The 10,469-nt window shown below is 39.7% G+C and overlaps 3 protein-coding genes across 4 annotated transcripts; all 3 read left to right on the forward strand.

Annotated features, from left to right (window-relative positions):
- Positions 1-439: 439 nt before the first annotated feature.
- LOC125218344 (macrophage migration inhibitory factor homolog) lies at positions 440-2,316 on the forward strand. 2 transcript variants are annotated; one of them, XM_048119993.1, is made up of 4 exons: positions 440-675; positions 1,561-1,761; positions 1,846-1,904; positions 2,037-2,316. In XM_048119993.1, exons 1-3 carry the CDS (start codon positions 565-567, stop codon positions 1,897-1,899), a joined length of 366 nt encoding a protein of 121 aa, XP_047975950.1. In that variant the 5' UTR covers positions 440-564; the 3' UTR covers positions 1,900-1,904; positions 2,037-2,316. The 2 variants fall into 2 exon arrangements, with proteins under 2 accessions (XP_047975950.1, XP_047975951.1); XM_048119994.1 differs by lacking the exon at positions 1,846-1,904 and having other exon boundaries at positions 446-675.
- Positions 2,317-3,365: 1,049 nt separating this feature from the next.
- Positions 3,366-4,337, forward strand: LOC125219957 (PRA1 family protein B4-like). Its single transcript, XM_048122060.1, has one exon. It carries the CDS (start codon positions 3,420-3,422, stop codon positions 4,101-4,103), a length of 684 nt encoding a protein of 227 aa, XP_047978017.1. The 5' UTR covers positions 3,366-3,419; the 3' UTR covers positions 4,104-4,337.
- Positions 4,338-6,467: 2,130 nt separating this feature from the next.
- LOC125223606 (probably inactive leucine-rich repeat receptor-like protein kinase IMK2) lies at positions 6,468-9,267 on the forward strand. Its single transcript, XM_048126819.1, has 2 exons — positions 6,468-8,349; positions 8,487-9,267. Exons 1-2 carry the CDS (start codon positions 6,603-6,605, stop codon positions 9,089-9,091), a joined length of 2,352 nt encoding a protein of 783 aa, XP_047982776.1. The 5' UTR covers positions 6,468-6,602; the 3' UTR covers positions 9,092-9,267.
- Positions 9,268-10,469: the final 1,202 nt, after the last annotated feature.

The raw sequence follows: 10,469 nt of genomic DNA on the forward strand, positions 1-10,469 counted from the left end.
TGTCTGTTTTCTGAGGGGGAAACCCCATTTGTGTCTGAGGGAGAAATCCTTGAAAAACCTGAGGAGGAGACTCCGAAAAAATCTGAGGGGTAAGCCCCGACTTTATTTGCTGAGGGAGAAATCCCTAGGAAATCTGGAGGGGATGAGATCCCCATTACCGCTACAGGACAAGGGCCCAAGGAGGACGGGCCGTTGGAAGTTGTGGACTTGGACACTCTGCCAGAGAACTCGCCGATTAATTTTCGGGAGTCGAGGAGAATGGCAAGGAGTGTAAATTCAGATCTACTTACCAAATCTTGTGCAATAATAGAAATGGATTGGGTCCAAAATAAAGAAAGCCTTAGTTTAACAATATTTTGTTAATCTATAGTATGCTTTTTTAGCAGATGGTAATACGGAGTATTAGAATTATAAGAGAATAATTAGAGTATGATTTTGACAGTTTGCCAAATCCAAAACAAAAAGAGAGAGTAAAGGGGGGTTTGCAATCGAGCAGAGTGGATAACAAATTAGGGTTACAGAGCGAGAGCGAGAGCGAGAGAAAGGAGAAACGAAGAACAAACGATGCCGTGCTTGAACATTTCCACTAACGTGAGCCTCGAGGCCACCGATACTTCCGCCATACTCTCCGAAATCTCCTCCACCGTTGCCAAGCTCATCGGCAAACCCGAGGCTGTCTGTATTTCTCTCTCTCGGTTTCCCCCCACCCCCCTGCTAATTTCTGTTTTTGTGTTGACGCTGAGCCTATTTTTTTTATGTGGTTTCCGTCTATGTTGCGATTTGATACTCAATCTGTGTAGTTTTAAAGTTTCCTGCCAGATTAATAGTTACAGTGGAGTTTATTTGAATTTACTTTGTTGATTCTTGTGAGATGTGTGCTTAATTGTTTAGATGTTACAGTATGTGATAACTGATTCGCCATCTATGGATAAGAATCAGAGGTTATGCTCATCGCTAGATGAAAACCACCAAATATATACATGAAGCTAAGTTACTGAAATGCTCAAAAAGAAGAGTTCAAAGAGAGAGAAAACGTAGCTTCAATTTTATTGGTGCAGTCTGATTGATTTTTCGTTTGTAGCCGTACTTTACAATTGGAACAGCCTTCCAAGCTTAGGAAATAACAGCAGAAGTCTGATTGTCATTAAAGATTAATTTATCCAAATTTTAACACTTTTAACAGAAGGATGAGATTTTATGGGTCCTATGATGGACTTAACTTCAACGTGACAATTAGCTTAACGAGGCTTAATAACAAAGTGGGATTTTGCTATGATTTGGAAGTCATCATGAGATATGCTTCTTCAAGTGCCATCAGCCCTCTTCAATACGGAGATTGGGTGCGAATCAAAAAGCCTGTATTGTTTGTTGTTTACCCAATTTTGTCATGTATGTTGACCGAACTCCAGAAGAATTATGTGCTTTGTATTCCAAAATGGGCTTTGATTACACAGACTTTGAAAATATTGTTTAGCTGTTGTTGCGCTTGCTATTAGCTCAAGCTGTGATTAGAAATAATTTCGGAAGAACTGATTATATTTGCCTTTCTGTGTATTGCAGTATGTGATGGTTGTTTTGAAGGGATCTGTCCCCATATCATTTGGAGGGACAGAGCAGCCTGCTGCTTATGGGGAGCTTGTTTCAATTGGAGGCCTTAGTCCCGATGTCAACAAGAAAATCAGTGGTGCTATTGCCAACATACTCGAGACAAAGCTATCCGTGCCAAAAGGACGATACTTCCTCAAATTCTATGACACCAAGGCAAGAAAGCCCAACTTTAAACTTGTTAGAAATGGTGTTTCTGTGCTCTAGTATCTTATCATTGCAATCCTCCTGTGTGTTTAGGCCACTCAGAGCCAAGAATATGCACAATGTCTGCATGCTTTACACCAGTACTAGATCATGTAAATGCACTTCCACTATTTAGACCCATTCTCCACGAGCTGCTCTGCGCGTACTTATTAACGTAACATAATATTGTATGATCTTCATTTCTTTCGTGGTCCCTTCATGGCCTAAACCTTTTTTTATTTCAGGGTTCCAACTTTGGCTGGAATGGATCGACATTCTAGGTTCTTGCCTCTTTGAACTCCCTAAATATGTGCATGGAAGCAGCTTCGGTGATTGCATCTTATGTATTTCGATTATGATTGACTCACTCGAGCATCAAATGTATTGCTGATATTCCTCTATTATCTTGTAATTCAGCTTGTTAATGACTGAGTATTTTCAAGTATCTGATGTAAGAGTTCTAATTATCAGAGCTCTGTTCTTGAATTTGCTTCTACAGATATTGAAGGCAAGTTTTTAGCTCAAGAACTAAACTTGATATGCTAGCTAGTAGTGCATTCCAACTAATCCAGAACACACCATGTTAGTAACAACAGTTCTAAGCATTATAGTTGTTTGTTGCTGTACATAAATAAAAGAGGCTTTTGCTCCAATCCTAGAAAAAGGGAAACATACAGCAAACATTGAATATAGAGCCATTTATATTGCTATTATTAATGTATAATTGTATATAGATATGAATCAATCCTTTATTGCATAATCAAGATCAAATGTCAGCAATTCAATATGCATTTTGGATTAATGAGATCACGACGCATTCCTTATTGCATAATCAAAATCAGATCTCAGCAATTCAATACGCATTTTAGATTAATGAGATCATGGATTCATGATGTATGATTCTGGCAATGCAGATCAGCAGATTTAATTAAATTTGATAGTAAATCGTTATTCTCTCTTCTAAAACTTCCGAACACTTAATTTTCTATACAACTATCTCGATTGAAATAATTTTTTTCAGATGCTACTTATCAAATTATTGGCAATTTTTTGAAAATTCTAAAGAAATACAATAATTACACATATTTACATGAATGAAATCGATTGAAACTATTTTTTTCATATGCTACTTATCAAATTATTGGTATTTTTTTTTTGAAAATTCTAAAGAAATACAATAATTACACATATTTACATGAATGAAATTGCTTGAATAAAAACAAAAGTATGCATGTATCTCGGCGATTTAGAGTACTTTATATCATACTCTTCACCTCCACTATAGTATATATGATTCATTGATGCCTTAAATATGATTTATTGATGTAATGAAGTGATTAATGTGTGGGAGAACGATTCATTATTTTATGGACACATAATCAATCCATTGTTATGTTTTCGGTATACATCATAGACGCGTTTAGCCAACGATATAAACTAAAATAATACAATTAAAAATAAAAAGAGGAAAAACGTAGTAATAAATCGTAAAAAAAGGATTATCAAACCTTCCTCGCTAAGCTTAAACAATTTGAAACCACCTTTTCGAAACGCTCCCTATAAATACTCCTTCCACTTGGCTCCTTCAAATTTGCCGAATAATCCCCAAATTTTCCCCCAAAATCACCATGGCTGCAGGCGCGAAATACTCCCCCGCCGTCCTCCCCATCTCCACCGCCGCCGCGCAGCCGCACAACTCCGCCGGAAATCATCAATTGTCCTCCGCCAATTCCCCCGTCCGCGTCTTCCTCACCGCCCTCTCCGACAACATCCGATTCGGCCTCGCCAATCGCCGCCCCTGGTCGGAGGTCGTCGATCGCGCCGCCTTCTCCAAGCCGGAGTCGATCTCTGAGGCCACGCTCCGATTGAGGAAGAATTACAACTATTTCCGCACCAACTACCTCACCATTGTCACCGCCGTCCTCGCGATCTCGCTCCTCACCCATCCCTTCTCGCTCTTCCTCCTCTCCGGCCTCCTCGCCGCCTGGCTCTTCCTCTACGTCTTCCGCCAGGCCTCCGATCCGCCGATCGTCTGCTTCGGCCGCCAGTACTCCGATCGGGAGACGCTGCTCTTCCTCATCGTCTCCACCGTCGGCGTCATCTTCCTCACCAGCGTCGGATCCGTGATCATCTCGTCTCTAATGATGGGCGTCGGCGTTGTTAGCCTGCACGGCGCCTTCAGAGCGCCGGAAGATCTGTTTATCGATGAGCAGCAGCCGCAGGGAGGCGTTCCTGGATTCCTCACATTGTTGAACGGCGGTGCCGCGGCCGCTGCTTCTCAGCAACCACCCGCTATGCCTGCTAGGGTTTGAGTCCGTCGACGGTAGGGGCGAATAAACTATACTCCATTTTTTTTTTTTTGATTTCTAGATTTATTGAAATAATCTGTGGTATGACACATGATGAATTAACACAGTAATTTGGTATACAGTTAGCTAGATTTATATATGCACACACGTGAATTTTGTTCAGGAGATGTGTCTTTGTTCTTGATCTGTGAGATCCGCTGTTTTCTTTGGATGTGAATATCAGAATATTATTGTGTTTGTTTTGTGAATACATCAATTTTGCAATTTAAATGGAAAAGTAAGGTTAATCAAGAAAATTCTCCCCTCACTTTAACAATGCAGATTAGATTAAATAGGGGTTTCAAAGCTCAAATCTAATGAGTTTTCTGAATAAACATCAAAGTATGTATGTTTGCTTTGTTATTTTGGATCTACTTTATGTTGAAAATCATTTTATTTTTAACGTAGGCTTGTAGGAAGATTAGGAGGCAAGTCGATTTGCCATGTGAATTGTATCTAAACATATACTCTATATCATTCTTTACAACTATGCATAATGATAAATTAATATGACAATAAAATAGGACCGTGCATCACTGTCATGAAATAAAAGTGATCTTAAGTTCATAACTCATAATCTAATATGTTTCGATTCATCAAAGCAAGTGTTGCCTAATCTCAGTTTTTTAAAAATCTATATATGATTACTCACCCAAATAAAGTGTTTGACTAAGCTTATTTTAAAGGACGTATATCTCTATATGACCCCTCACCCGATGTAAATTGTTTGGCTAAACTTATTTTAATGGGCTTATTAGCTTCTGGAACTAATAAAATGTTTCACAAACATATACTAGCACCTTAAAAGTTATACTCTATCTTAGATAATTTAAAGTGACACATTTTTAATATGAAAACACTAAAAGAAATTACTCTTTTGTCTACAATTAAGTGACATAATTTGTCTCGGCTCAAATTATTAAGAAATACTCCATATAATGAAAGTGGATCGAAAAAGTTAGCGAAATGTGGATTTTATTTTTATACTCCATAAATAAAAGATAAGTGGTTAGAGTTGGTGGAATATAGAGTGCATTACCAAATATAATAGAATAAAAATAAATAAATAAATAAGACATTTAATCCTGGAGGTTTTTTTTTTAAGATTCTTAATCGTGGATGTAGTACAAGTATCAGCTAATGCTTGATACCTTGAATTCTTGATTGTAGCATTATATTAATAGTACTTTCCTCCGTCTTCCAAATTTTGTCACAGTTTGACTGGACACGAGTTTTAAGAAATGCAAAATAGAAAGTGAGTTGAAAAAGTGGATAGGAAGTGGATCCTATTTTTAAAGTATTACTAGTTTTATAATGAAATGCGAGTGAGAATAAATGGAATGTAGGGTCCACTACCAAAATTGGTAAAAAGTGAAATGTGACAAATTTTGTAGGACGGACGGAAATGGAAAAATGTGACAAAATTTTAGAGACAAAGGAGTAATAATTTAAACAAAAATTGAAGGAGTCGGGTATGGGTCATCGAATCGGGTCAGATCATGTGCGTGATTCGCACATAAATTAGATGCGAGTACCCGAATTTTCAAGTGCTGCCTGTGAATAAAATCATGAAATTGAGGTAGTAGTAATATTTGGGATGAAAGTAGACGTGTCTATATAGTATATATAATGACATCAGCAAGCATGGAGCTGACTAAAAAACAAAATAAAATGATTGTGAAAAAAACGATAGGAAATCTGGGACAAGAATCTGCAAATAAAATGTGAGCAACATTAGTAGAATTAGGTGAGGGAAATAATAAAGTTTTGGAGGTGGAATAAGTCAAGACTATTTAACGGTCGCACGTCAGCCAGAATATAGCCGTTATAGGTGGCCCGCGCCAAACACGTTCAGCCGTTCCGGATTCTTAAAATGTACACTACTCCTATCTTTTCCCTTTATTAATATTAGTACATTTATCTATTTATATTACTTTTTCTTCTTTAATAATAAAATTTGAGTGATAAATATTCCAATTTGAGTATGAGATCCATTTATAAAAATAAAAAAGTAAAATAAGATATTTAATGATTAATAAAAAGTAATACTATGAGAGAGAGACTTATTTAATTGGGGTAGAAAGACTAATATTAGTATTTGTTAACTCTGAAAATATCCTATAATAAATCTAGTATTATAATCACCGTGCGATGATAAGAAAAATGATTTAACTTGAAAAACTAATTAGTAGTAGTAGTATTGATTTTTTATAGTAGTCGACAAAAATAATGTCCATACTGTGCAGAATAAGCATATAGCCGTTGAGATTAAACTCTCCCTCACTCTTCTGTTACTATCCTCTCTCCCATAAATCATCTCAACTCAGCTGCAGTCAAACCAAAAAAAGCTGAGCCCCTGTGGCTTCAAACATCTCTCTCTCCCTTTCTCTCTTAAACTTGCCTAACCTCTCAATCATTCACATTGAATATTGATTGCTTCGCTTCGCTTCTCCTTCTTTGTTCATGGCCGATCACTTCAAAAATCTATTGGCGGGAAATTCTATATGGAAGTTGGTCTTCTTCCTCAGCCTCCTCCACGCCCTCTCATTTTCCGCTTCCGGCGTAAAATGGGACGGCGTGAAGGTCACCCGAGCCGACTCCCAAGCCCTCCGCGCCATCAAAAACGAATTGGTCGATTTTAAAGGCGTGCTCCGGAGCTGGAACGACACCGGCGCCGGGGCCTGCGCTGGCTGGATCGGGATCAAATGCGCCGACGGCGAAGTCATCTCCATCCAGCTCCCTTTCAAGGGACTTGGCGGCCGAATTTCCGACCGAATCGGCCAGCTTCAGTCCCTCCGCCGGATCAGCCTCCACGACAACGCCCTCGTCGGCGCCATTCCGGCCACGATTGGATTCCTACCAAATCTCAGAGGCTTGTATCTCTTCAACAACCGCCTCTCCGGCTCTCTGCCGCCCTCGATTTCAAACTGCCCGCTGCTTCAGACCGTTGATGTCAGCGGTAATCAGCTCGCCGGAGTCATCCCTCCGAATCTTGCTAACTCCACGCGGCTGTATCGGTTGAATCTGAGCTTCAATTCTTTCTCTGGGTCGATCCCAGTAAGCCTTTCTCGCTCGTCCTCTCTCGTCTTTCTCGCTCTTCAACACAATAATCTCACTTCCTCCCTCCCTGATTCTTGGAGCTCTGTTTCCAATCTCAAATATTTAACTCTAGATCACAATTCTTTATCTGGAAAAATCCCAACCTCTTTAACGAGATTGGTTTCTCTCGAGGAGTTGGATTTGAGTCACAACAAGCTTGAAGGAAGCATTGATGAAATAGGAAGCATGTTGGCTTTAAAGAAGATGAATCTTGAGAAGAACAATCTCGATGGCTCGATTCCGAATTCAATTCAAAAGCTTGTAAATCTCTCAGTTTTAAACCTGAGCAACAATAAATTCCGCGGCGGAATCCCACTGATCTTCGGCAACATCACCTCGTTAAACTCCCTTGATCTCTCCGAGAACAACCTCACCGGAGAAATCCCATCTTCTCTCTCCAATCTCCCAAACCTCACTTCACTCGGCCTCTCCTACAACAACCTCTCCGGCGCCGTTCCCTCTCTTCTATCCAAGAAATTCAACTCCACCTCCTTCGCCGGCAACATCAACCTCTGCGGCTACGGCCCCTCAGCGCCGCCGTGCCCGTCGCCTGAACTCACACCTCCGCCTCCGCCGCAGCCGAAGCCCCACCGCCGCCGCAAGCTCAGCACCAAGGATATCATTCTCATCGCATCCGGAGCCCTTCTCTTCGTTCTACTAATCCTCTGCTTCGTCCTGCTATGCTGCTTGTTGTGCAAAAAGACGAAATCCAGCAAGGGCGGAAGAGCTCCTCCGCCTTCAACCAGCAAGGCGGCCGCGGCTGCGGAAGGGGAGACGGGCGGCGACGGAGGAGGGAAATTAGTCCATTTTGATGGACCTTTTGTTTTCACAGCTAACGATTTGTTGTGTGCCACTGCAGAGATTATGGGAAAGAGCAGTTACGGAACGGCCTACAAAGCCACGCTCGAAGATGAGAATCAAGTCGCGGTGAAGAGATTGCGAGAGAAAATCACCAAACCTCAAAAGGAGTTCGAAGTCGAAGCCTCCAATCTTGGAAAGATTAGACACCCAAATATCTTGGCGTTGAGAGCTTACTATCTTGGCCCCAAAGGCGAGAAGCTTCTCGTCTACGATTACATGCCTAATGGAAGCCTCGCATCCTTCTTACACGGTTCGACTTTATTCTCTTTCCACTTAACACAAAATATTACTCTACTGTGTTACAGAGTCATCTTAGTTATGTTAAGTTATGTTTATAATACTATTGTTTAGCATAATGTGGTGACATTCGATACACGTGGCGTGCAGCTAGGGGACCCGAGACGACGGTGCCATGGCCCACAAGAATGAACATAGCAATTGGAATAACAAGAGGGCTATGCTACCTACATAGTGAAGTGAACCATGTTCATGGAAATCTGACGGCAACCAACGTTCTTCTCGACGAAAACAGGGATCCCAAGATCGCGGACGTGGGGATGTCGAGGCTGATGACGAGCGCGGCAACGGCGAACGTGGTGGGGACGGCGGGGTCGATGGGGTACAGGGCGCCGGAGCTGTCGAAGCTGAAGAACGCGAGCGAGAAGACGGACGTGTTCAGCCTCGGGGTGATCGTGCTGGAGCTGCTCACGGGGAAGTCTCCGAGCGAGGCGAAAGACGGGCTGGATCTGCCGCAGTGGGTGGCGTCGATTGTGAAGGAGGAGTGGACTAATGAGGTGTTTGATGTGGAGCTGATGAGGGATGCGTCTTCTTCGAGTGCTGGCGATGAGCTGCTCAATACGCTCAAGTTGGCGCTTCATTGTGTTGACCCGTCGCCCGCGGCAAGGCCGGAGGCGGTGGAGGTGCTGCAGAAGCTTGAGGAGATTAAGTCGGAGGCCGACGTTGCGGCGGCAGATGTTGGCAAGAGTGAGTGAAGAGAGCAAACATTTTTTTTAGTACTGTGTTTAAGTATTCGCTATTGATTTATTCGTTTGGAATTATCGAGGTTTTGTTGTTTGTTAGATTATTATTAAGTTTGTATATAATACTCCGGTACTATTTCTTTGATTTTTTTGGGGCGGAATTGCATTGAATCCTAATTTTTGGTCTATGGTCTTCATGTGTAATAGAACGGCTTGAGAAATATTTTTTGTTGTAATTATTAATTTATTATCTCTAAATAAATGGATTTTTATTCTTTCTTTAGTGCATTTTATGTTTGATCTATTTGTGAAACAAATGCTAACTCGAATCTGAATTCCAGAGGTGTATGGATCCTAAATTTTGAGTATAGAATATAGCCTTAAATCCCTGGATTAATCATTAAATGTTAAATCTGGTGCTGAAGAAAACAAATGAATTCAATATATACCCATATAGAGGTGTGTGAGAAAGAGATGCTGGGCTTTGAAGTTTAAATATTGGGCCACTTTTTCCATAGTAAGATTATGAGTTTATAATCTTTCTCATTCTTTCACTTTTTTTATGTCTCAAAAAATTGGTAACTCACAGTTTCAACAAAAAAGGAAATTATCATTAATATTATAAAATTTCTCTTAATTTAACGCATTAAACAATTCCTCCTAACATTAACTTGGAGTTGGGATTTTTGTAAGAATAGATTTTATGTTAAGGTGACTTAGTTGGTGAGATGGTAATAGGAGTTATAATACAACGTCGGACGTGTTTGATAAGTTAGTAATACCAAGATAGAGAATTATATATGGATACTTCTAATTGTTTGATATCATAGTTAAAGCTTAACTCAAAGTCCAATATAAGACAAGGGTCCTCCTGCCATCTTACCAAAATTATAACTTTAACCATATTTATGTAACTCACCTATTTGTTAAGTTAAACCATGTTATTTTAATATACTATATAAATTAAGATAATTTCTTTTCTATCAAACAATAACAAAAAAAAAATCATATATTTGCATATCTTGATATGAAGTTCATATTTCTTATCTTATTTTACCAATATTCCCATATTTCATCTATTTTATCAAACGAGTCGTAAGTATAACTCTATAGGCCTTAAATTTGAAGTTATCAATAGGTTTTTGGATAAAATTAAAAGACTAAGGTTTTTTAACGGATGATCTTGTATTCTATAATCAATTCGGTGATTGAATGAACCTACAATCCCGCATTATATGTATCAGTCATATCTAATTTCATATATCTCAATCATGTCACTTAGACTAATTAACTTTGACGATTAAGCCATTGATACGATAGATTGCGACCACCTCACAATTAGTTAGTTACCAATCATCATAATATCCATTGGAATCTTTTCCAAACAAAA

Source organism: Salvia hispanica, chromosome 4 (assembly GCF_023119035.1).
Source record: "Salvia hispanica cultivar TCC Black 2014 chromosome 4, UniMelb_Shisp_WGS_1.0, whole genome shotgun sequence".
In the NCBI taxonomy this organism is placed as follows: domain Eukaryota; kingdom Viridiplantae; phylum Streptophyta; class Magnoliopsida; order Lamiales; family Lamiaceae; genus Salvia; species Salvia hispanica.

Excerpts from the sequence above, each read along its gene's own strand:
- LOC125218344 (XM_048119993.1), top strand. The coding sequence starts at position 565 with ATGCCGTGCTTGAACATTTCCACTAACGTGAGCCTCGAGGCCACCGAT. Across the intron at positions 676-1,560 it reads TCATCGGCAAACCCGAGGCT|TATGTGATGGTTGTTTTGAA; the intron begins GTCTGTATTTCT and ends TGTGTATTGCAG. Across the intron at positions 1,762-1,845 it reads TCAAATTCTATGACACCAAG|GCCACTCAGAGCCAAGAATA; the intron begins GCAAGAAAGCCC and ends CTGTGTGTTTAG.
- LOC125219957 (XM_048122060.1), top strand. The coding sequence starts at position 3,420 with ATGGCTGCAGGCGCGAAATACTCCCCCGCCGTCCTCCCCATCTCCACC.
- LOC125223606 (XM_048126819.1), top strand. The coding sequence starts at position 6,603 with ATGGCCGATCACTTCAAAAATCTATTGGCGGGAAATTCTATATGGAAG. Across the intron at positions 8,350-8,486 it reads CCTCGCATCCTTCTTACACG|CTAGGGGACCCGAGACGACG; the intron begins GTTCGACTTTAT and ends CGTGGCGTGCAG.